This window comes from Cystoisospora suis (assembly GCF_002600585.1).
Source record: "Cystoisospora suis strain Wien I chromosome Unknown contig_2390, whole genome shotgun sequence".
NCBI classification, from domain to species: Eukaryota; Apicomplexa; class Conoidasida; order Eucoccidiorida; family Sarcocystidae; genus Cystoisospora; species Cystoisospora suis.
In genome coordinates, this window is record NW_027155189.1 from 2054 (window position 1) to 28028 (window position 25975).

At 42.3% G+C, this 25975-nt stretch overlaps 3 protein-coding genes across 3 annotated transcripts in view; 1 reads left to right on the forward strand and 2 right to left on the reverse strand.

Annotated features, from left to right (window-relative positions):
* CSUI_004989 (acyl- :cholesterol acyltransferase alpha acat1-alpha) overlaps nucleotides 1–13748 on the reverse strand; it is a 15800-nt gene extending 2052 nt beyond the window's left edge. The window contains exons 1-14 of the mRNA XM_068065170.1: nucleotides 11432–13748; nucleotides 10414–10490; nucleotides 9406–9441; nucleotides 8305–8342; nucleotides 7718–7840; nucleotides 6760–6817; nucleotides 5997–6077; nucleotides 5091–5219; nucleotides 3932–4129; nucleotides 3158–3288; nucleotides 2515–2703; nucleotides 2176–2283; nucleotides 999–1064; nucleotides 222–357 (exon numbers count right to left, since the gene is read on the reverse strand). Of these exons, the coding sequence (XP_067922852.1) occupies nucleotides 2544–2703; nucleotides 3158–3288; nucleotides 3932–4129; nucleotides 5091–5219; nucleotides 5997–6077; nucleotides 6760–6817; nucleotides 7718–7840; nucleotides 8305–8342; nucleotides 9406–9441; nucleotides 10414–10490; nucleotides 11432–12050 (1650 nt within the window). The 5' untranslated portion in view covers nucleotides 12051–13748 and the 3' untranslated portion in view covers nucleotides 222–357; nucleotides 999–1064; nucleotides 2176–2283; nucleotides 2515–2543. The remainder of the gene's footprint in view (nucleotides 1–221; nucleotides 358–998; nucleotides 1065–2175; nucleotides 2284–2514; nucleotides 2704–3157; nucleotides 3289–3931; nucleotides 4130–5090; nucleotides 5220–5996; nucleotides 6078–6759; nucleotides 6818–7717; nucleotides 7841–8304; nucleotides 8343–9405; nucleotides 9442–10413; nucleotides 10491–11431) is intronic.
* A 3263-nt stretch (nucleotides 13749–17011) lies between these two features.
* CSUI_004990 (ribosomal protein rps14) lies at nucleotides 17012–18725 on the forward strand. The gene is made up of 2 exons (XM_068065171.1): nucleotides 17012–17763; nucleotides 18601–18725. Exons 1-2 carry the CDS (start codon nucleotides 17372–17374, stop codon nucleotides 18704–18706), a joined length of 498 nt encoding a protein of 165 aa, XP_067922853.1. The 5' UTR covers nucleotides 17012–17371; the 3' UTR covers nucleotides 18707–18725.
* Nucleotides 18726–20241: 1516 nt separating this feature from the next.
* On the reverse strand, nucleotides 20242–25752 carry CSUI_004991 (die2 alg10 family protein). Its single transcript, XM_068065172.1, has 2 exons — nucleotides 24315–25752; nucleotides 20242–23346 (listed from the first exon to the last, which is right to left on the reverse strand). Exons 1-2 carry the CDS (start codon nucleotides 25179–25181, stop codon nucleotides 20539–20541), a joined length of 3675 nt encoding a protein of 1224 aa, XP_067922854.1. The 5' UTR covers nucleotides 25182–25752; the 3' UTR covers nucleotides 20242–20538.
* Nucleotides 25753–25975: the final 223 nt, after the last annotated feature.

Sequence of the window (25975 nt, forward strand, 5' to 3'; positions counted from 1 at the left end):
CTATCTATCTTTATCTATCTATTGATCTTTGATCGACCTCGAATTTATTTCTCTTTCATCGAGCTGCCTTTATTCTATCTGCCGAAAGCCTGGAGCCTTGATTTGAGATGTTAGACACATTCCCATCATCCCCTTCCTTTCTCTCTCTTCTTCTTTCTCTCTCTTCTTTCTCCCTCTTTCTTTCTCATTCTTTCTTTCTTTCTCTTTTGACTCTTCTTTACCTAGCATCATACAGGCCCAGAAGATTGCGTTGGCGAGTAGAGGCTGGTGCCTGTATTTCCTTCCTAGGGCAATGAGAGGAATTTGGAGAAGCATCAAACCAAACAAATACAAACGAACGATACGAAAACACACTGCCTACACAGGGACAAAGAAAGAGACAAAGAAAGGAAGAAAGAGTGAGAAAGAAGAAGAGAGATAGGGAGATAGACAGAGAGAACGAGATATAGAGAAAGGGAGTAAGATTAGTTCTATGAGAGAGAGAGAGAGAACGCGAGAAAGAAGGAAAGAGAAGAAGAGAGAGAAGTAGAGAAAGAAAAGGAGAAAGAGATAAAAAAGAAGAAATAAGAGAGAGAGAAAGAGAGAGAGACAAGTTTGTAACAGATCATGTGTAGTGATGCTGAGAAAGATGTATGGATAGGAGAGGAAGTAAATCATATGCAGATACATACAAGCATGCAACAGAAAAGAGCAGAAAAGAAGAGTCATGTGCTGAAGAAAGAGCAAGACGTGAGATCTCGAAAGGAAGATAAAAAAGAACAAGAGGAAAGAGAAGGGAAGAAGAAGAAGAGACAAAAGAACGAAATAAGAGACACGACAGAGTGATAGAAAAGAAGAATGTGAAAGAAGGCTAGATAGCTCTACAGAAAGTGAAATATGTACCAAACTCATTAAAGCGAAGAAAGGAGAAAACAAAGAAAGAGGGAGAAAGAAAGAAAGAAAGAGAAAGAAAGAGAGAAAGAGAAAGAAAGAGAGAAAGAGAGAGAGAAAGGTCTTACTAGGATCATCTCGTGAAGGAGAGCGGAAAAAAGAAACGTCGCAAACGACGCTGTCTTATGACTCCACTACACATACACATACACACATACGTGTAGAGACATATATGCAGAGAGCATACATAGATATGTCTATCTATGTATCTACATGTATATAGCACACATATATACAGACAGAAAAGCTCTATATATATGTATGTATATCTATACTAGATATGAGAAAAGATAAGAAAAGAGAGACATTCTCCCTCTCTACTCCTTTCATTCGTTCATCCTTTCATGCTTTCTTTCTCTCTTTCTTCAATTCTTTGGCTTTCTTTCTTGCCTCTTTCGCGCAAAAAGAAGAAAGAAGGCAAGAGAAAGTTTCACAGTCGGCTCCCCTCTTACGGACAGTCACATCACTTACTATACACAGAAGAGAAGAAGACGAAGAAGAAAGAAAACACACCAGCCATACTCAGTAGACGCGCATAGAAGTGTATGTACATATCTATCGATACACATATGTATATAACTACGTATGTATACGTGTATGCTTAGTACGGAGTATAGCCGTCTGTATGTATTGATATGATAGACGAAGTAGAACTTAGGGAGAGAGAGAACGTCTTAGAAAGAAGAGAAAAAGGAGAAGAAGAAGAAGAAGAGCTGTAGAAAAAAAGGACCTCTATTTGCTATAGATAGACAACATGCACACAAGGCCAGATATGTGTTTCTTCTTTCTTCTCTTGTCTATCATATATATACATATACATACATATATACATATACATATATATATAGATTTGTATATGTATATGTATCTATATCGAGGAGACAGGAGTAGAAATAGCGTAGGAGGGTTGATAGACTTATGTGTGAATCTCTATGCATGCACGTTTGATACGCATGCATGCACGCAAGTAAATCAGGTATGTATATTACTGTTTTTGTTTTTTTTTATTTGAGGTGTATGTACAGCTGTATACTCACTCACTCTACACAACAATCTGCCAGGACTCCTCCAATCCTTCTTCTTCTTCTTTTCTTCTTATCTTTCCTTTTCTTTCTTTGTCATCCCTTCTTCGTCTCGTCGCCGTCTTTCCTGCAAGTAGCACCACTACGCTCCTGCTTCTCTCTCTTTCTCTCTTTCTCCCTTTCTTTTCATTTTCTGGCCTTGCGTATGTGTTTCGGTAGTTACCTTGTATTTGTGCTGCGTCTCCATGTAGACGTGGCGTAGGAGAAATCGATGCACGGGCTTGTTCCACTTGCGCGAGTACTCGTCCCAATTCATACTATTCCACCAATCCTACAAAAAAGAAGAAGAATAAGAAGAAGAAGAATAAGAAGAATAAGAAGAAGAAGAACGCTCTTGTTATGGAAGTAAAGGACACACAACTATCATACACGAAAAAGAAAGAGTGAGAAAGAAAGAAAGAGAGAGAGAAGAATCCGAGTGTACGTTTGGATGTACGTACTCCTTGTGTTGTATCCAGGTGTCTATACACACTAGTTGCTGTTGGAGTAGGAGTAGGAGTACCTGCTGTTTCTTTCTCTTTTAAGTCTCCCTCATAATAATGATGTGTCGGTATGGGTCAGTCTCATGATGATCCTATTCTTAGTAGAAGAGTTTCTCTTCTTCTTCTCATTCTTCTTCTTCTTTCGATAAGAATTGAGAGAAGGATGTGTTTCATTCATAGAGGCCATGAAGAGAAGAGGAAGATGCAAGCTGAGACGAGAAGACACACAAGACACTTCACTTCTATTTTAAACTTTCCTCCCTACGCCTCATCAAACACATACCACCGCCACTTCTATTTCTCCTACAAGGAGCACTTCCACTACAACTAAAACGAACTAATATTATACGACGACGACGACTATTATTATACTACTACTACGACGACGACAACAACTACTACTAGTAGTAGGAGTAGTCATAGCAGTCGTACTACTATCATTATTTTGCCACTACTACTACTACTGATACTCCGGCTACTACTAGTACTAGTACTACTGGGAGTAGGAGGTGTCCTACTCATACTTCGCCTTGTATTTGTGGCTTTGGTCGATTCTAGTCCTCATGACTGGACGTCGTGTGAAAACAAGAAAAGAACAACAAGAGCAGCAAGAATAAGAATATAAAGAATATAAAGAATAATAAGGACTACTTCTACTAGTACTAGTTGTAGTGAGGAACAGAAGAAGAAGAGGTTTGGATTCTGACGCGTTCATCGTAGCTAGGACCGTCGCCAGCAGCAGTAGCAAAACAAGCGAAAGAAGAAGAGGAAGAAGAAGAAGAAGACACACTCCACTACAGACAGAGAGAATAAGACAGAAAGGAGTTGTTTTGTTCTTCTTATTCCCCTTCTTCTTCTAGTCTAGATAGATTTCTGTGGAGCGACACGCAATGAATGATAACCCAAGAAGCAACTGCTCTCCAGGGAATTCTCCTTCTCCTTCTTCTCCTTCTTCTGCTTAGCTTCTTTTTCTTCTTTTTCTACTCGAGGCTCCTCTATGGTCATAATCTATCTTTTGGAACTGACCTACCTTCTCCTCCTACTATCACCGCCTCATCCAAACACATACATATACATCTATATACATCTATATATATATATATGTATATGCATTATGTGGCTTGAACAAGGAAGGTAAAGAGTTGCGGAAGTCTTCTTCTTTTTCTTGTTTTTTTTTTCTCTACAGGGTTCGAATCCATTCAAATCCTTCCCCTACTCCTACTACTGCTATGACTCTTAAGATCTCAAGAGAAAGAAGAAGAAGAATGATAAAGTAGTAGTAGTAATAGTAGTAGTAGTGGAGGATGTATTTGGTACATCGCAAAGCCTACCCAAGGCGAAGACGCGGGGAGACACCGGCGGATATACACACATACACCTATATACCCAAACAGACAAAGAAAGAAAGAAAGAGGAGGGGAGGAGATTACGACTTACATCATAGAAATTTCGATTAGCGAAGTTTGTGACCTCCGCAGCTAAGTTGCAGATACACTCGAAGAGGATGTAAAAGATGAGAACGTCGAGGAAGAGGAAAGGAAAGATCAAACTGCAGATGGCCTCTGTGAAAGACATCGTGGGAGTCTTCACAATTGTAGGGATCAAATACGACGTACACGCCAGATACATCACTACCTACACACACATAAGGACAAACGAAGAAGAAAAGAAGAAAAAGAAGATGAGAAGGAATGAATGAAGGATGAGGGAGAAAAGAGGATGAGGGAAGAAAGATAAGAACGAAGAAGAGGAGGAGAAAGAAGAGAGGATTTGTTCATGTGGCTTACATGACTAAAATTCATCCATCCATCCATAGAGAAATAGAGATAGACATTGAGATAGATATAATAGAAAGATCAATCCACTGCATCTAGCTGTAGAGGTATTTGAACGAGCCATACAGATAGATACATACAGAGAGAAAGAGAGAGATGATAGAGAGAAAGAGAGAGAGTGGATGTGAGGAAAAAAGAAGAAGAGGCAGAGAAGGATGGAAGACAAAAAAGGCTACAGAATCTAATTAATAGAGTGACGCTTTCCTCCACTTCTTCTTCTTTTTACTGATGTGAGAAGAGACAGAGATGCCGTCCTGCTTCGCTGTTTGCATGATCTTCCTACCTCTTTATCTCTTCTTTATCTCTTCTTTCTTTCTCACTCTTTCTTTCTTTCTCACTCTTTCTCTTCTCTTTCTTCTTCTTCTTCACGAACTCCCTCTTACTTCTCTCTACGCAATCACTCTAAGCTCCCTCACTCTCTCTCTCATCTTTCTTTGCTCCTGTCGTCTGTAGCTTGACAACTGCATCTAGCTACTGTCTACCCCCTATCTATCTTTAATCTATCTTTATTCTATCTTTAATCTATCTATCTTTAATCTATCCGCCTCTTTGACCGACGTTCCTCCCCTTCTTTCATCCTTCCTCTTTGTCTCTCTCGTGCATTCTTTCTGTCTCTCTCTATGTTTCTCACTTACTTCATCTTTACCTTTACTCCTCCCACTTCTAATTTCCTTCTTCTTCTTCCTCTCCTTCTTTTTATCTTCTTCTTTCTCATCTGTTTCGTGTCCTCTTTGAAGGAGAGGGAGAGTGGAATCTCTTACCATAGCGGCGATCATGGAGAAGAGCTTAAGGATGAAGTAAGGAAGGCGGAAGCCTCGACCTCGGGCGTAGTAAGGTTCGTACACTAACACCGGACAAAACAAATAGTCCACGAAATTCCCCAAACACACCTACACAACATACAAATAAAAAGAATAAGAATAAGAAGAATAAGAAGAATAGGAAGAATAGGAATAGGAAGAATAGGAAGACTAGCAATAGGAATACGAAGAATAGGAAGAATAGGAAGGAAGAAGAGATCTAACAGAAATAGAAATAGAAACTAAGAGAGAGAGATAGGGGAAAGACAGATAGACTGAAGATAGACTGGAGATAAATTAAGTAAAGATACGTAGAGGGAGAAAGTAAAATATAAATAGATAGATTAAACATAGATAGATTAAACATATATTAAAGATAGATAGATTGAAGATAGATAGATAGCGAAAGTAAGAGATAAGATAGGAAACGAGAGACATGCAAGAAGGAAAGGAGGACAGGAGAGAAAGTGCTATAGCGAATAGAGAAGACGAAAGCGAAGGACTACATAGGAGAGAGAAGAGAATAGAAAGAAAAATAGTAAAGAAGAAGAAGAAGTTGTCCGATGCTTTACATGTTACACATCAACGTAAGAGAACAAGAAAAAAGAAGAAAAAGAAAAGAAAAGAGAGACTCTAAAGAAGAGAAGGAAGGGAGGACAAAAGAAGAGGAAAGGAGAAAGAAAGAGAGATGTCTTGAAGAGGAGGAATCGTAGAAGAAAAGAAGGAAAGGACATCGAGTGGTCAGAATTACGAGAAATCCAGTAAGAAAGAAAGGCTTAAATAAGAAGAGAAGAGAGAGAAAAAGAAGATAAGATAAGATAGAAGAGAAGAGAGTTGCTAGAGAGAGAGAGAGAGAGAATTGCGTACATTGTCGGGGTATCCTGGGGTGGGTATTCCGTCTTTCATATCTTGTAGAAACGCCATATTCGTACTGCTATACGAATGCATCTACACATAAAGGAAGAAAAAAGCAAAGAATGAAAAAGAAAGAAAGAAAGAAAGAAAGAGAAGCCATTCATAAAAAGCTAATAGGTAAATAGATAGAACAAAATTCTTCCTTCTTTTTCCTCTTTCTCTCTCTCTTCTTCTTTTCTTATCTCCCTCGTCCTCGGCTATGGCTACAGGACTCTCATTCTAACTACTCTTACTACTACTACTCCTATGCAATATAATAGTAATAGTAGTCGTCGTCGTAGTCCTACTCCTACTAATACTAGTAGTAGTAGTGATAGTGATAGAACTACTAAGACTACTACTAGTAGTAGTAGTAGGACTACTAGTAGTATGAATAGTATGATGAGTAGTACAAGTACTGCAGGTACTAGTAGTAGTGATAGTAGTAAAGGCAACAAATCATAATAAAGAAGAAGTTTCTTCTTCTTCTTCCCCTTCTTCATTCTTATGCGTTTGACAAAGAAGAAGCAGCAGAGTACAGATACGCGCCCCGAGAGAAAGAGAGAAAGAGAGAGAGAGGATTTGCAACACAGAAGCAAGCCAAGGCATAAAGAGCAGATTCGAGAGAGACAGAGAGAGAAAAGAGAGAACTCTCATAAGCTCCTTCTTCATTTTCCATCATCTCTGGTGTCTTCTCTTTCTTTTTCTCTTCGAAGGTGTCGCCACTTTATTTTACCTTCATGAACTGTACGACGGCAATTATCTGAACGAAGGCGGCAGGAATGATGGGCCACCTAAGAAAAGAGCCACACCCACAAGAAGGGCAAACATGAGAGCATCGACATATCTATCCAAGAGTCAAGACAGATTTTATACAGATAGATTAAAGAGTGAAGATAGATTAAAGATCGAAGATAAAGATAGATTTCTTATACTTGCGAAGAAGGTTGTCTTCTAGTCAAAACTGAGATATGTGGTCCTAAGAAGAAGAGAAGAAATGGAGAAAAGAAACAATGAGGAAGAAGACCAAGAAGAAGAAGAAGAGAAATAGTAGCTGTAGTAGGCAGGCGTAATGACTAAGAAAGGAAGAAAGGTGGAGTGAAGATGTGTAAGTTGATATCTACAATTCTCCGTCATGATAAAGATAGGAAAGTCACGAGGATACACAAGAAGAATGGCAACAAGAAGAAGAAGAAGGTAGGCAGGTGAGAAGTAGCCAAATGAGGGAGGTATAGAAATAGTAGAAATAGAGACGTACAACATAGTAACTTCATCTATGTATAAGTGGAGAGAAATACATGGATATAGATGTATGGAGAAGATGTATGAAGATAGAGGTAGATATGAAAATGTACGTAATGTATGAGTAGAGATGTATGTAAGGAGGCATAGTGCCACAGAGACTCCAACAGAGCAAGAGGAAGAAGAGAGAGAAAGAAGAAGAGGAAGATATGTCTACATAGATGATAGAGAGACAGACAGATATAAGGTAACAGATGGAGATAGATCGCATGATCTTCAAGAAAGAGCCGAGAAAGAAAGAGACGGAGAGAGAGAGAGAAAGAGAAAGAAGGAGCAAAGAAGAATAAGAGAAAGACAGAGAAGACGAAGGGGTAGAAGAAGAAGATGAAGAAAACAAGAGAAGTTTTACATTGATAGATGAATGACTAGTAGATTGATAGGTAGATTCTTACTCGTTGTATAGACAACTTCCTACAGCATAGGCAATGGCGCAAGACTGAGTTAGGTGCTGAAGGAAAAGCAGCGCTCTCTTGCTTATTCGATTTTTCATATATAAGACGTGTAAATAGTAAGCTCTGCATCGAAAAAGAAGAAAAGAAAAAGAAAGACAATGAGGAGAGATAGAGTAAAGAAGGGAAGAGAGGAAATAAAAAGGAAAGAAAGAGGGTGACATTCAGGGGATTGCTGCTATGTAGTGTATGAAGCGATGAACGTACAGGGAAGAAGAGTCATGCATAGAGAGTGAGAAGAAGAAGAAGAAAGAAAGGAAGAGATAAAGACAATCTTAAAGTTATGCGACTTGTCTACCCTATGGTGGGGTGTCTAGACACATGTCTACCTCATCGCAACAACAAGAAGAAGAAGACAGCCACACACGTATGAGGATGACAAGCCACGCATCGATAAGATCACATCTCTCTCAAGAAAGAAGAAGAAGAAACAGAAGAAGAAGTCCTCTCTCTCTTCTCTCACAGGTCCTTCTTCAGAAGCAGAAAAAAGAAAGAGTGAGAAAGAGAGAAAGAAAGAAAGAAAGACTTACGTGAATGACCAGGCAAAGAGTTTTGCCCACATAAACATCTACAAGAAGAAAGGAGAAAAAACAAGTCCAAGAAAACACAACAGGAAAACTTGAGGTGTATATACACCTGAATATACATACTACGGGAGTGAAGAAGATTCCCTCTTCATCTTGAAGAAAGAAGACAAAGAAGAGAGAAATAGAAAGACAGATAAATTAACACCTCCCAAATAGACGAGAGGAAAGAAACGCGACCAGAAGTCCATAAAAATCCATGGAAAAGAAAAGAAGAAAAGAAAGAGTGAGAAAGAAAGAGAAAAAGACGCGATCCCGTCCCACCCTCGCGACACCTCATGTCAATTGTCAGCCGTACGCACAGACATCTTGCCTATCGTGTATACATACAACACACTATTCATATATATAAGTATAGATAGACGACCTATGTAGAAAATATATGCCGTGTCTATATATATATATATATGTATATATATGTCTATATATATGAAGGGAGATGAGAACTATAGATGTAAAGAAGAGATAGATAGACATATACATGCAAAGTCCCAGAAGAAGAGTGAAGGACGTCTACCATGAAATAGAAAGATCTGAAAAGTAGTAGTACATGTACAGAAAGAAAAAGAGAGAAAAGACAAACCTCCATATACAAGACAACAAGAAGAAGAAGTGATAGAACGAAGACTTTCTTCCCTCGCTCTTGGGGGTATGGAAAAGCCCTCCTATCACACGAAGGCATCTACCTACCTATCTACCTATCTACCTATCTGACTTTAGCCTATCTATTTCTTTAATCTATCTATCTCTTTCTATCTCTCTCTATCTATCTCTCTTTCTGTCTCATCTCTTTCTTGCTCTCCCTCCTCCTTCTTTCGCTAAGTCAATCGAAAGAAGAAGAATTTCCCCTTTTCAGTCTATGTCTCGGAGATAATCCTACATGCATACTCCCACAGATATACGTATTTCCATAGATACATACATACATCCTCATCCATACATACATATCAGTCCACACATCTACGTATCTCTGTGAAGGCTTGAGAGAGCAGGAGATAGAGGTAGAATGTTTAAGTGCAAACGATTTATCGAAGAGACAAAACTTACTAAAAAGAAGAAGTCGTTAAACATCGCTCTCGCAAGCTAATCCATCAACCACACAAAACACACACACACAAAACGCATGCAGGCACATATGTATACATAATACATATACACATATATATATACACATATATATATATATATATAATGAAGAGAGAGAGAGGAGAGACCTTTTCTCTATGTGTGTAGTGAGCGAGTGACGTCACTGGACCTCCAGAGGAGCCTTCCGCTCTTTCTCTCACGCCGACTTCTTCCCTCCCTATCGACCACATAAAGTATATCACGGTACTAGCACACATGGTATCCCCTATATACGTATGTACATACACCTATCTATCTATATATCTATATCTATATATGTATGTACATGTGTACGATACGATACCGTTGTAAGTAGATACAGAAGTAAGGAAGTCTGGAAGTCCAGAGACATGTAGGTGCACAGTAGATACAGATAGGAGAGTATCGAGAGATGAAGCGGGAGAATCGATTCACTTCTTGCCTTTCAGCTCCTCACATCCATCATCCTTTGTTGTGCATTCACGAGAAAGAAGAAAATCTCATCCCCCCAAACAATAATAAGAATACGACATTTCACCTCGGACAAAAACGAAAAAGTTCGGTCGCAAAGAAAGAAGACTAGAGAGAGACAGAAAGAGACAGAGAGAGAGAAAGACGTGTTCCTTCATGAATGGAGAGGGATGAGAGAGGAGGTGTCTAGCCACAGTGTCTCATTGACGGGAAAAGACGTAAGGCAAGTGTGTGTTGTACATACACATACATACACATGCATATTACATACACATATACATACACAGACCCTTACACATGTATACATACACGCATATGCATTCACATATATATATACATATATATATATACATACATATCTATACAGAGAGAGAGAGGGGTGTATAGATACACGCCAACTGTTAGAAAATATGAAGATGTCATTGAAGACAGGCAGAGAAGAAGCGAAAGAAGATGAATGAAAGAAAGAAAGAAACTTACAGATGGATCAACGAATTCTTTACTATCATACCACCGAAGTATAGGATTGACAACTAAATAAAATAAGGCTGCAATAACTGTACATACACCACAAAAAGAAAGAAAGGAAAGAGGTGAGATCGGCCGTTTTTCTCTTCTTTTTCTTTTGGATACTTTAAGAGAAGCGAGAGGTGGGACAGCGAAGAAGTAGAGACAGGAGATAAATGGAGAGAAAGACAAGAAGAAGCATCAGAGCAAAAAGCTTGTGAGAAGAGAAAATGCATGCAGTCTGCTTTCTCTCACGGTGAATGGATGACAACAAATGAAGAAAAGAAAGAAAAGAAGAAGAAGAAAAGCCTTTTCTGTCAAATTGCGTTATGACGAGCTGCAGCACCCCTCATCCTCTTCTTAATCAATCATCGATCATGACAGAGAGAGAAACATACAAGAAAGAAAGAGAAAAATAGGAGAGAAAAATAGAGAGAGAGAAACATAGGAAAGAGTCCTTATGTGTTGGGTAGCCACGCGCGAGGCTTCCATGTTGAACTTGTTAGATACAAACTCCCCTCTTTCACAAGCACCTAGTCAACAATATGCATGCACGAATATATATATATATATATACACATAAATGGTACATACACACACATATACGTGTGGATACATACATAGACATACACACATAGCCATACATAGACATACATATAGAGAGAGAAATCGATAGGAATAGATGCACAGCAGTAGATATATATATATAGAGAGAGATAGATAGAGTATTCGAACGTCCAGCGAGAGAAGAATGACGGGAGTAAAGGACGTAGTGAAAGAAAAGAGACCTTTCTCGGGAGTCCCATGCAATGGCTGCAGAAAAGACGAAGAGAGGAATAGCCACGAAAAAGGAGAAGAAGAAGAAGAAGACACCTCTTCATCTTCATAGGATGGATGATCAAGGAAGCTAGAGAGAAAGAATGAAAAAGCAAGGACAACAGCTAAGAGAGAAAAGATAGGAGAATGAGAAGAAGAGGGAAAGAAAACTCACAGACAAGAGAAGCGACTCCTCTATAATCTGACTTGGTAAGATCCGAGTCTGGATCGAAGAAGTCGAGTTTAGAGGGACGAGGAACTTCTTTTTTCTCTCTCGTCAAAGAAGAAGAAGAGGAAGGTTTCTTTTCATGATGACCATGGTGGCCTCCTCCTCCTTCTCCTGTCGCTGCTGCTTTCTCTGTAGTTGTTTTGTTCTCCTCTTGAAAAGAAGAAGAAGATGAGGGGACTTTTTCTTCTTCTTCTTCCTCGTCATGAAGATTATGGTGACTGCGTGACGTGCATGCAGTTGAAGCACTTTGGATACTCCGACTGGTAAATGTTTCGGAATTGAGTTCTCTAGATTTCTCTTTTCGCTGGTCTTCTTTCTCTCCCTCGGAAGGCAGAGAAGATGCGCATGAAGAGGAAGAGGAAGACGAAGACGAAGAAGAAGAAGGAGAAGAAGAAGAATGCTGTCGCCGGCTTCTCTGCGTTTCTCTCCCGAGAAGAAGAAAAGTCTTAGATGTAGGTGAAGGCGATGAATAACGAGGTGTGGTATACTCACATGAAGTGGGAGAAGAAGAAGAAGAAGGCTTCTTATTATTCCCCCCTCTCTTATGAAGTGAAGACATCGCCATGTTGCTTTGCAAAAGAGAGAAAAGAAAGAAGAGAGTGTGTAGAGAGTTATGAAAAGAAAGAGCTTTCTTCTTGTTTCTCTTCTTAAGAAAGCATCACAGGAAGAAGAGGGCTGGTAATCCTCTTCATATAGACAGATATCTGATACAAATGATACAGAGAGAGAGAGGATGAAGGAAGAAGGGGTTCTTCTCTAAGCTCTCCTTCGTGTGTGCTTACCTTTAGAAGGAGGCACCTCCGGAGGTTCAAGGAGACTAGCGGTAGTGTTCATAGATGATACATTTACACATGCTATATACTGCGAATTCATATCTAGATTATATATATATATAGGTATACATAGTCTATGTACATAGATCCATTGAGAAAGAGATAGTGATGTATGTTACAGAGATAGTTGTACTGAGCACTCGTATATGTATAGATATATACACGTATGTATATACTGTAGATCGACAGTTATATCTTGTAAAGCTACATGAGTGGAGCATGCACTTCCCGAGTAGAGCGATATATGGCGACGTGAATGAAGAAGGAGTCTTTAGAGGAGTATAAGAAGATATTCTTCTTCAACTTAAAGAAGAGGAGCTATGAACCGATCTAGGTAACCGAAGAAGAGGAAGAAAGACACTGGATTCTTGACGGAAGAAGAGAGAGAGACAGATAGAGAGATAGAAGTTAGCTGTCTCCTATTTGTCGTATCTCCCTGGAGTCGTCTTCTGATTTGAGAGCAGCAGGAGATGGAGGGAATGCAAGAGAATGAAGAAAGAGCGAAAGAGAGATGAAGGAAGGAGTTATCATAGAAAGACAAAAGACGCCATGGACGACGATGAGTAAACACGAAAGAAGAGAAGAAGAAAGGGAGAAGAGACAGATGTCTTTGTCGTTAGCAGCATGGTAGGGAAAAGGAATAGAATAATGAGAAGAGACAAGATATGGCGACAAGGACTAGAGCCTGCTGACTTTTCAGAGAGCATCCATCTTCGCTTTTCTTCTTCGGGGGTAAGTGGCGCAGGTAGCTCGAGCTAAGCATCGAACGAAGAGCAGAGCAGATAAGTAAGAAGAATCACGACAAAAGTGAGGAAGAAAGACAAAGCAAGAAAGAAAGAAGAAAAGAAGAAAGAGAGAAAGATAGAGAGAAAGGAAGAAGGATCACGAGAAACTCGGCTTGCTGCTTGTCGGCGGGCGGGAATGATGTGGAGAGACAGAGGAATCCTTTCTTTCCATTCCATGCAAAGAAGAAAAGAAAGAAGGGTGTGTATGTGTGTCGAGTTAGAGGCGATTGTTTGACATTTGTGCATGCAAATGGAGAGGAATGGTAGAAAAACGAGATAGAAGGAACTTAGCGAGAAAGTTGACAAGTTTGACGCGTGTAAGAGTAGTAGAGAGGTGGTGCTCCTTCCCACCTCTTTCATGCTTGTCGAAAGAGAGAAAGAAAGGACACATAGGTTTCTTTTCTTCGCTCTCTCTCCTTCACTTTTTGCAAATTAGAAAGGAACTCTCCATGGTGCAGCCCTAGAAAAGGAGAATTCCTCGTTCCTTTCTTTCTCACTCCGACTCGCCAGCAGCGGCAGTAGCAGCAGTGGAAGAGAAGTTGCAAACAGCGAGTGAGTAAGCGAGTGAGCGTGTTGTTCTACTCCTACTACTATCATGAAGAGACAGGAGACAGAGAGAATGATGATGACGAGAAAGGAGACAGGGAGGGGAGAGGGAGAAAAGAGAAGACAAAGACAAAACACGCAAGATTCCTGTGTCAGGAAGAATGAAATGTATACAAAGAGGAGCTATGAATGTCTCTCTCTACGTCGTCATTCATCCTCTCTACCCGTGAGCTTGGACACTTCAGTGTATAGGTTGCTTTCGACAATGCAAGTAAAGATAAGATGATCCGTTGGTCGGACGCTCAGGAAGTTGACGGTGAAGCTTCTTTCAGAAGACGAAATCCTCTTCGCGGCTATCAAATGCAAGCACTTCTTTCCTTTGTATCTTGACGTGAACATAGAGGCCGGCTTCTCAGGGAGTGTCTCTACTTCTTCATTCTTCTCGGTTGAGATTCTTTGCACCTCTCTTTCATCGGCGCTTTGGCGATGAAGAGAGAAAGACAGTTAAAATAGTCCAAGGCGTTTGTCTCCCGTCCTGCTATAAGCTCCATATACATGCTAGTAGTCTCTATGGCGCACATACACATGCTTATGTTTCTATCATATATATATGTATGTGGACAACATATACATGCCTATATGTGGTAAAGAGTCTTGAGAGGGAGAAGGTATCCGCGAGATAGATACCACCAAAGAGAGGTGAAAACGAGACTTCCTTGACAAGGCAGAGAAGAGAAGTGAGCGAAGAGCATAAGGGATGGATTGTGTTACTCGTGAGCACCACGCTAGTACTGTCTACGGTAAGTGCTGTCACGGGGGAAACCGCTACTATTACGAAGTTCGATATGGACTCCTATGAGACATCGTTGTTAGGCTGAGTGAAAGATTGTATCCAGTGCAAGAAAGCCCAACTATAGTGGTGTTAATGATGTGTCGTTTTATCTCAGTTCTCCAGTATTGCTTGTCTCAAGCGTGGATGGCTCTTCCTGCTGGTACAGACTTTGATATCACTGTGGAGACACCGAGTAAGGAGACACTCATTCCCTGACGGCTAGGGATAGCCATCGTATTCTTTGCTTGAAATGATGGAACCCAAAGAAGGCCGCCTTTTGTCATGAAAGGAACACGGTGGAACTGTGAATTCGAGAGAGAGAGATTTGGCCAGAGTCTCCCCGTCCCTATTACTAGAAGGATCAGATGGATGTCTGATCAGATGTTTGTAGGTGTCAGTTGCAGAAAGGAAGGAAGAGGAATGACCAGGGGCTGTGAGAAAGACACACAGTTCGTCTGGAATGTGGGTTGGATGAATTAAAAGATTACAGAGAAGATCAAAGAGGTCAGACGGTGGGTGCATCTCCCTTGTCGGTGCAGGGGACGCGTGTGTTTAGAAACGCGTCGACGAACTAAACCACACGATCAGACCTAAAGAGATATGAAAGGTTTCTTCGTAGATTAGATGGTGACAATTTTACACAGGGGGGATAGCTTGAAGCACACAGAATAAAAACCTTTCTGAGATGAGCCTCGGAATCTCTTTTTTGACATACCACGTCAAATTCTCAGCGTCACGACGGCCGAAAGAAAACTCCGTACAAATGGAAAAGACATTCGTGAAAGAAAGGCACGGCAAGTCCCTGCAGAAAAGTCTCGTTAATCTTACCTATCAGAGCTTTGATATGTATTCTAGGTGGATCGCTTAGTTGGGCACGCAGATGGTAACAGTATTAGGATTCGGGGTAGACGGCAGTGATAATTAATACGAAACCTATCTCTGTCGGTCACTGGTCCGAGAGGCGCACGTCTCTCTTCTCAATGTAAAAGCGAAGCCTGACTACAACAAGCTCACACCTTATAGTATCGTCTTCCTTACTACAAGCTTGTGCCAATGCCCCTTGAGTGACCGGCGATACAGCCCTTGCAGCACTTCATAGGCATCCCCCGTACACGGAACTTCTGCGCCAAGTAGTGGGTAAGACTCAGTCAAGACGAAGCTTAAACAGCTGACCTGCCAAGAAATTCAGCTCCTTTACAAAAAGGTACGTTTTAACTCATGAAGCGCGGTCAGCGAAGACCGACGCTGTCCGATCCATCGATCTCGGGGTCCTTTGTAGAGTTGCGTTTGACCGTCGTTAGAAAGTATCAGCCACCTGTTGTGATTGACAATCCAAGAACTTCGACGAAGAACACCTCCTGCTGGTTTCGCTTGCACTATTTCTTCTTTTCTTTTTGACACCGAATGCTGTCTCTTCGTCATCGCCGCCTGGCGTCCATCACCGGCAACCCCCGTGGTTCATGGGCACATTCCGCCTGCGCGCGACGTCACCTGTCAACTTCTACTGGCAGGTGACGCAGCAGATGACTTTCTACTCTTTTGGTTTCACCAGCTGTTCAAAGAATTCTCCACAAGAATACCATGCGAGCGAGCACCGTGAACTCGGATGAGTAGCACGACAACTGACAGCATGCACGTCAGAAGCAGCCTTAGTCTTTCCAAGCAGGTAGAGTAGCCTGTGGATCCAGTACATACACAATCCCTTAGTACCCCGATTGAAAGTACATGCAGTTGCGTGTATAACCATTTGTTGTGTTCCTCTGCATAGCATTTTTCCGTCAGTGTTGCATGTGTTTGTGGAAGTGCCGGACAAGTACTCTGCTTGAAACCAGCGGAGTTTTCCGCAGCTGCCTCACAGCGGCGAGCCCTAACACGGACTGTAACAGTTCTGACCCCACTGGGGTGTCCTTCGAGTATGTAAAAACGTACAGGATAGAGAAAGAAGGAATGAGAGGCGTCAGGTCACAGTATGACTCACTGACAGCGGTGGCTCTCGCAGACCAGGGCGAATATGAAGTCCTGAGAACCGCGGTACGCTTGCACGGACAATCATGTACACTTGCTGTGTACACCAGGCCGCCTCTCTGCCAGTGAAGCCAAAGCCTTCATCACACGATGAGTTACGCGGAAAAGCTGACGTCAAGACATGCTCTGTCCTTGCGCCATTATCATAGTTGTGAAGGTTCAGAACTGTCGGCGCGCAGTGTGGACTAGACCTGACGTGACGGAAAACCTGTCCGGAAAGTGTCGTGCATTGCCCTTTCTGAAGAAGAAACCGGAGTAAGTTCGTTCCCGTCGCTTCATCCGAGACAGCCGTATCGCCTGCTCAGATAGCGAGCTGGATGATGCGCCTTGATCGACATTTCTCTCAGGTGTACATGCACCTCACCACTGCTTCTCCTAAGCTTTCATTCTCTTCCGAATTCTTCAAGAAATCTCAAGAATACGAGAAATGTGTGTCCATGATCATCACGTCTCTAGGAGACAACAGAGAAGGACCGGAACGGCATCTCCATCGTCATCACCATCGACACACGCATGCACCCTCCTTCGGTTCTTTGTCATGACGACTGGGCTACCGCACTCTCCTTATAAGCCGAATGTCTCTTAGAGTCCTTCCAAGGTGTCATACACAACCACCCCCCACAAGTCCTATACTATTACGCCGCCTGTGCCTTCGTTCCCCACTGCTTGGATGAAAAGTTCGGTAGCATGTGCAGTGGGTAGGGAAGAGAGAGGGAATTGTCCGTTCGTTGTTGTTGTCCGTGGCTTTGTTTCTGTGCTGCCTTTCTCTTCTTCATAGCCTCGCGGTTTACCCGCGTTTTCTCTCTATCACGTCTTCTTTCCTTTCTCAAGGCTTCCTCCACATATCTTCATCTTCATCATCATCATGGCACCGAAGAAGTCCGCGAAAGCCGCTGCGGCTGGGGGTGAGGAAGGTGAAACTGCAGCAGCTCCTGCGACTGCGGGAGTTGGAGGACTCGGCCCAGCAACCCGTGACGGAGAGCTTGTCTTTGGTGTAGCTCATATTTATGCGTCTTTCAATGATACTTTCATTCATGTTACCGACCTCAGCGGCCGTGAAACCCTTGTCCGTGTTACGGGGGGGATGAAAGTCAAGGCTGATCGTGACGAAAGCTCACCTTACGCTGCTATGATGGCGGCTGCAGATGTGGCGGCCAGATGTAAAGAACTAGGAATTTCTGCTATCCATGTGAAAGTCCGTGCTGCTGGAGGCACAAAGAGCAAAACACCTGGCCCCGGGGCTCAGAGCGCTTTAAGGTAAGAAGATGAAGATGATACGATCGGTCATAGCGGAAGATCTGATCCAAGATTACGTTCACTGGAGACGTGTTGACATTATGGGTAGGAAAGAAAGTCACGAAAAGGCGAGTTTTACATGTATTACTCCCGATGAATGTACTTGGCCGGTGGCTCTAGCCCATTCATCGTCATCTCTAGGTACTGGTGGTCTTCGCATGCACAGAGGGCCGGAGCGAACCGGCCAATTTATTCTTTCCGGGGGGGTTCTGAGGAGAGAGGGAAAGGAGGAGAAGTATAGAGAGAAACATGAAGAGACGTTACAAAACAAGCCTCGTGTGTTCAGGTATATTCCCTGTTTTCAAAAGAAAGAGAAACAGTCTCATATCTCCGTATGTGTGTAGAGTGAGAAGGAGTGGAGGGTCTTCCGTTCGTCCGGTCTTGGGTACCCTGCAGTGTACCTACAGAACAGACAGCTAAAAACGGACTCCGCGATTACGACATTGCAGAGAAGCTGTCTATGAATCTTTTTACGTGATATACACACGTACTTCCATTCATTCTCCTGTCTCATTCTAATGAACAGGGATGCACAACAACAGGGGAGAGACAAGCACAATAGTAGATTAAGCATTCACTCTCCGATATTCAAGCGGTAGCCTGCGGTCCTTGCTGTATAGAGGAACGACTGTTCATGATGTGATCTTCCATGGACGACTACTCTGCTTCTCCTTCGTATATCATTTCCCTACGTGTGTATACGGTAGATACACGTATATGACGTGCTACGTAACCATGTACATATATATATATATGTATACATAGGCATACATGCGTGTTTGTATGTGTTTTTTCCAGAGCTCTGGCTCGTTCGGGCATGCGCATCGGACGTATCGAGGACGTGACCCCTATCCCGACTGACTCGACACGAAGAAAGTCTGGTCGCAGAGGTCGCAGACTTTAAGCGGAAAAGAACAGAGAGAATACATATATATATATATATACATGTATATATGTATATCTGGATGTTCTGACTTTCACTGTTTGGTGGAATCGTACGTGTGGTAGTTATGTTGCGAAAGGAAAGAAAGCGAGAAAGTTTTCCAGTCATTCATGTTCTCCGGTACCGATGATGAAGATAAGAAGACTCCGAGTCGTCTCTCAACTCTAAGCTCCCTCGATTCTCTAACGTTCGATTGATTGACTGACGAACTACTGCCTTTCTTCTTTACTATCTAGCTAGCTAGCCATCTGCATATCTTCTCATCTACATTCATGCACCCCATGTCAGTGGGTCTGTATTGAGATAAGAGAAACAAGCCCTAGTCGTCCATAGGAGCCTTCCATCAGTCAGTCTTTCCTCCTTTCTCTCGTGTTCTCTCAAACCTTGCCTCTTCTCTCAATCATCTTTATGGGTAGTCTATGATCATGTGAGAGAGGGGAAGTAGGTTCACAAAGATAATAAGCAGGAGAGAAAAAAGGTCTATTTTTGACAATGGATGAATATCACCCTGTTCGAGAGAGGGAGAGAAGAAAAGAAATGAGAAGGATAAGGATGTAGGCAGCATCTGTGACGTGGCGTACTAGAGCTAGGGGTAGTAGTAGTAGCACAAGTAAAGCAGAAGAGCAGAGGCATAAAGAAGTGAGATCGCGCAAACAAGAATAAGAACTGGAGACAAAGAAAGGAAATGAACGACTTCACGTGTGTGTCACTGATAGGCGCGCGTCTACATCTTGAGAATGAGCGTCCTGTTGAAAGATAGTTGCGGCCGCCAGCTATTGTGAACCTTCCATATCGTACTTCCCAGCTGTGTGTGTGAAAAGGCTAGTAAAGCTTGAAGAGAAGCCAGACGACGAACATCGGCCACGTGAATGGTTTTATTAGAGAACCGGAAGGACTCTACATCGCGATGACAGGTGTATGTAAGAGAAGAAACTCTTCCCAAAGGCTGGCAAGTCGTTCATGGGTATTGATAGGAGTTGAACAGTAGTAAACCACACTCGACGGTAATTGAGGACAGTCCCTTGTCTTCAGAAGAATCTCTTTGTTTCATTGTTTGCTTTGGACCACCCTGTGTTCCGAAGTCCGAGAAAAAAGTGGGCGGAGGCGAAGGGCAATAGTCGTGCCACTGGTGGAGCAGCTGGTCAGGTGTATGTACACCCCAGTGGTAGCACTCTCATGAGATCGAAAGACGCCCGTCCTTTCTCAAGAGTTGATGAGAAAACAAACACGCGCATCACTACGTGTCTCCGCCTCCGACATATCTCGATGAAGGAGGGCACTGCCTCTGTCAGCCGGTCCCTCTGTGTGAGGATACTGAACCCAGGAGTCCTTCTTGTTCTCTTCATCCTATTGTGAACGTGACACTCTATCTATGGTTCTCTTTCTTCAAAAGCAACTAAGCCTCTGAAAGAAAAGAGGGGTCCCTTTTCTTTGAGCTGAAGCTCTTTCTCAACAATAAAGATGCTGGGCATTAAAGAGATAGACACATGACGACTCCCCGGAATGACGTCCTCACACACATGGTCTTCTGCCTCTCTCGTCAAAGTAATAGTAATAGTACTAGCAGTCGTCGTAGAAATCATAGGAGCGGTAGAAGACAGAATCGGTCGATGGTGCGGCTTTATGGCCAAATATGCCATAAGCATAACGGAATAAACAAAGAGGAACAACCTGTCACGAAACGCTATATTTCTTGCTATTCAGAAGACCTCCGTACATACACACAAACACACAGAGAGAAAGAGAGCGAATCTTGTCTGTTGGATCTTTCTCTCCTCTTGGATCTTTCTTCGTTAAAACATAAAACGAGCGATTCTTCCATCTTCATCAATGAAGGAATGAAAAACGAAAATGTAAATTAAAGCAAAGCTTGCGACAAGATTGGAAAGAAAACCAAGAAACTCATTCAAGAGAGCTGCCTCGTATCCGCTTCCCTCTCCTCGATACACACCGACCCATGCTCGCCGGGTGTACATACACTTGAAAAGACAACTCATTGGCTGTAGCCATGACTTCTTCACAATCGCCTTAACAGTTTGAGGTTGACCTTGAAGATGGTCACATGAGGAGGAGAGATTCCCTCTTATACATGGAGAGGAATTTAGAGAAGTTTCTTGCACACCTGTCGTCTCTCTTTCTCTCTTCTCTTTGCCATCCGCACGAATCCTCTTTCCTTCAAGACGGGATGAAAAGATTCGAGATGTCTGTTCTTTCATTCTTCCTTCTCCTCTCTCTATTACGTCTTTCTCCGATCTTCCTGAGGTAGCTGTGTTTGAACCATACTCGCCAGAGATCGGGGTACTGCTATAGAATTCAGGAGAGAGAAGGAATTTCTCGTGAAGAAGAAAGAGAACAAGAATGAAAAGAAAGTAACGAGGCTCGAAAAGATCCGCTGGGACTAGAACCAAAACAATACACAGGGTGTATATACACAGGCACCCACATGAGTAGAATGTCTCAAGCGAATACCATTTGTGTCCGACAATAGAAGAAGAAAGAAGAGAATGCACTGTTATTCTATCGCTTTGTGTTTCTTCTTCTTCTTCTTCTCGTTTCTCGGGCTTCTCAAGGAATCCTGATGCCTGTGTTGTCTGAGAAGCGGTATAAACTTCATTAGACATCTCTCCCGTTAGATCACTTTCCGTAGAAAAATGGAAGTTACTTCCTTCTTCATTATCGAAATCGACTGAATTACTTACAAGACATGCTGCTGAACCAAGAAGACTGACTGAACTTGGACTTGTATCAGTATACGACGAATGCCAATGACTCGAAACAGAACCTGCCTGTACACCTGAAATCTCGGGTGTATGTACACCTCCTTGGTCTTGTAGTTCTTCACTCTCTTCGACGATTTCTACGATTTCGCTTCTCTTCCTTCTTCTTCTCAAGTCTCTCTCTCCTCCTCTCTCATTCAAAAAAGAAAGCAACGTCCAAGAGTCCACCTCTCTTTCCTTTTCGTTCCCATGCTTCAAACCCTCTTCTTCTCCTCTATTCTCGTTATATGCTTCTTTCTCTCTAGTTTCTTTCGTCTCTATACACCTCATCCCAATCATCACAGCCGCAGTATCCGTGCAGATACGAGCCTCCTTGCTTCCGACATTTCTTCTCTCTCTTAGCTCGTCATTTTCTCGACTCTCTCTCTTCCTTTCTCCTTCTATCAGCAAAAACCGTTCTTTCTCTCCTACGCTATCCTTTCTTTCATATTCTTCTCCACGCCTCGCAACATGTGAAGCAGTCATGATCGTATCCAGCGAGTTCTCTTCCTCTATCGATCTCCTTCTCAGCTTGCTTCTTTCTTCTTCTCTTCCCCTGGCTTCGAAAGGGAGCTTTGCCTTCTGACTACGCAAAGAACCCCGCCCACCTGTCTCTTCTTTCTTGATGAAAGACATCAAAAAAGACATAGGAAGAGGCGGGATACAAAGAGATCGAGGAACTTCTCCAAAGACTAAGAAGCTTGTAACTATGAAAGGCCCAAGATAGAAACGAAAGAAGGAGAATCGAAAGAATCGACGCCAGAGATAGAAAGTATAGTGTCGATTGTCAGAGAGAAGAAAGGGATGAGCTACTGCACCCCATCCTGTACACAAACTAAAGAAGAGAAAAAGGAGAAAGAAAGATATCCAAGATAAGTAAAAGGAACAAGAATAAGAAGAAGAAGAACAACTGTCTATGTTGTGTAAGATAGAAGGAGCGGAACAAGAAGATGATGCATGTACTGAGGAAGGAAGATGTGAAGTAGGTCTATTCTTTAGTCTCTCTAAGAGATCAGGAGAAATCGAATTCCTACTGTCGTTACACCTCATCTTCATCTTTTCTTCTTCTTCGTCTTTTGTTCTATCCTCTTTTCTTTGACAAGAAGATCTATCCAACGTCTCCCTTGTTATGCTCTTCATTTCTTCTTCTCTTCCTCTTCCCTCTTCTTCATTCTTTCCTGTTTCTTCTTTCCCTCTCTCTCGCTTGCGAGCCATCTTCTTCGAGGTGTCTTTCAAACCTCTGCAGTTATGTCTGAGAGTTGTCTCACTCCCTCCGCTGCCGATGCGAAAAAGAGAAGAAAAAGCGACGCGAAAGAAACAGAGACCTCTCCGTATGGTTCTACATAGAGTTGCCGGGCTTGCCGCGAACATAAGAAAGAGTGTCACGTAGAGTAATTGAGCTGTATGTACACCTGGTTGATGGAAGGCTTGATGACCTATAGCAATACGTCCCCCATTCCAAACAATGAAAAGAAGAAACAAAATAACAGGAAGAAGAAGAGGAAGGAGCAAAGAGACAGAAATGAAGCATTTAGACCATCTGATCGAGGTGAGAGAGGAGAACGTTTGAGACTTGTCTCCCGGCTGAGATGGAAGAGAAGGAAAGAACGGAGACAAGAAAAAGGAGACAGGAGAGAAGAAAGAAGAAGAAGCGGCCCCATGTTCTTTACTTGTGAAGGAAGAAGAGAAAGAAGGAGAAGAGGAAGAGGAGGAAGAAGAAGATGCGCTTTCGGGGCAGGAATGAAAAGAAGAGGAAGAACAATAAGAAGAAGAAAGAGAAGAGAAGAAGTAGATGAAAGATAAGAAAACAAAGAGAATACACCCTCCTAACCATATAATAGAACTCTGAAGACAAAACACCACAAGAAAAAGAGAAAGAGAGAGAAGCGTATGTACACTTGATTGATTGAGGAAAGCTTATTCTTCTCCTGCCATTCTTTCTATCTTCGGAAAGAAGAGAAGATCTTTTAGAGATGAGCCTACATAACTTCTCTCATATGAGAGAAAGCATGAAGGAAGAAAGAATGAACTCCTACTGCGACCTACTCTCGCTATCGTCTACAGAAATCTTCTGAAGAGACAGACTCCGCAGCTACCTCAAAAGAAAGAAGGAACGCTTACGGAAGATAAGATACGTGCGGGAAGCACTGGAGAATCTCTATACTTGAAATACTATGTGTACAGAGGAATGGTATGATCTCCTGTAGGAATCTGTCATGTGGATGAAGAAGAAGTTTTCTCTTCGTCTCTACTGCTTTCTGTGTTATGCCCCTCTACAAGAAAGGCCAAAAGAAAAAGCAGTCTAGGCATGCAGAAGAGAAAGAAGAAATGAAACACCAGCAGGTCAGATGAAGCGTGAAAGATCTACAGGGAGAGCAAGAGGGAAGATGTACAGACCCACGTTATTCTGTCTGTCCCTAGCAATTCGAGAGAGAACGGAAGGGGAGATGAGAGGTATTGTATTTGAGTGAAAGAAAAAGAAACAAACTTCACGAAGACACACAAGGAGACGGCGAGACGACCGCAACCAAGTGAGTGTCTGTATGTACACTGGGGAAAACATATACATATATATGTAGATGGTATACCTGACACGTAAGTATATGCGTATGTATGTATGTATCTGTAGAAATATCTTCCTACATAACATCTGTTGCTGAGGGGAGTGAAACCACACCCTTGTCTTTATTTAATGACTGGAGGACAAGCAAGTGTGACAGTCATCGTCAGGTGTACATACACCCCATAAGCGAGGGTGTACATACACTTTGTCACCGGGGTGAGAGAGACCCTTCTGAAAGATTGGTCTTTACCTGTCGAACAAGGAGAGCAGCGATCCCCGCCAGAGCATACCCCCAGAGATGTTTTGACGTCAGAAGCTGAGAATAGGAAAGAAGAAGAAAGAAAACTGCTAAAACGTCTGTATAGAACAAAAAGTTAAAGAAATACAAGAGTGGAAAGAAAGCGATACGTAAAAGTCGGAGAGATACTAAAAGACTCTCGATGGCCGACACATCGAAACTTGTACTCTCTCCTTTCTTCTCGTCAACACTCTTTTCTTCTTCTTGATCTTCTTCTCTTTCCTCATCCAAAGGTTCCTCCGTGTGACACTCCTGATACTGCTCCTGGCCTGTCTTCCGTTGCTCTCCCACATGTGAGGTGTACATACACCCGAGAGCTGAAGCAGAAGGCGTGCTAATCTTCATCCTACTATCAAGCTCTGTCTCCTGAGAGATTCTTAGATTGAATGGGGGAGAGACATAAACTTCACTGGCTTCTCTCAAGCAACTCTCTGTAATGTAAGCGCTTGGCAGCATTTCTGCAGGCACGAATTCTCTCTTTTCTTCTTCTTCTTCTTTTCTTTCCTCCTGTCTTCTCACCGATTTTATGTGAATGGTACTTTTACTCTGCTTCTCATGTGAAATAGACCTTCCTGTAGAAGAGAGAGAGAAAGATGGACTAGGATGAAGAGAGGAAGAACAAGAGAATTTCTTCTCTTCCTTCTCCTGCGTTGTCGAAATGCCGTCTTTCTCCGGGGTGATCTTTCTCTTGTCTCTTCTTCTTCTTCTCTTCTTTAAACCCGGATGAAGAAGAAAGAGAAGCTTCCACAAGAGAAAGAGAAGGAAAGGGGAAATTACAAGACTATTCACACCTCGAAAATACACAGCCGAACAACACATCCAAGGAATCTCATCTTCTTCTTCTTTTCTATCTCTCTCTCTTTCTTCTTCTTCTTCTTCCTGATCTCTCTGTCTTTCGTTTTCTTCTTCTTCTTCTTGTACGTCGACTCCAGCTAGAGGGTTGAATGATAGAGATCTCCCGCGAGATTTCTTGCTCCTTCTTCTTTCGTCTCTCCCTAGTAACCGTAGCCATGACACATCTTCTCCATCTTCTTCTTTCTCCTCTTCTTTCTTCTTCTTTCTCTTTTTCTTTTCTTCTTCATCTTCTTCAGAGTCAGTCCTTCCATGGAGTGTAGGTAAAGAAGAGAAGGATGAGGCAGAATAGAAAGGAACCGAACAGGAAGAAGATTTCCTCCTCCGAAAGGTGCTACCTGTCTCTTCTTTGTCAAGTGCCAAAGAAAGGAAAGAAAGAAAGCGAAGAAGAGATGAGCTAAGCCAATACAGTCCTGGGGGTGTACTTATGCTTGGATGATAGAAAGAGGGAAGAATCGAACTGCAAAAGCGTTGAGCCTGGGGTATATGAAATTCCTAAAAAGTAGCCGTGAAACGATAGAAGCAGAAGAGGAAGAAAGACAAGTGTATANNGGGGGGGGGGGGGAAGGAAAGGCTACGCAGCGCTACTTCTCTGTGAAGATGATCTTCCTGGGGAGAGGTAGAGAGATCTAGATCGCTGACTCTAATGTAGAAAGGAAGAGAGAAGCAGCCTGACAAGATGGTGTGGAGATTTTAAATACGTCTACCACACACATTTATGAAAGAATCCTTCACAAGAAGATACATACATGCATACAGAT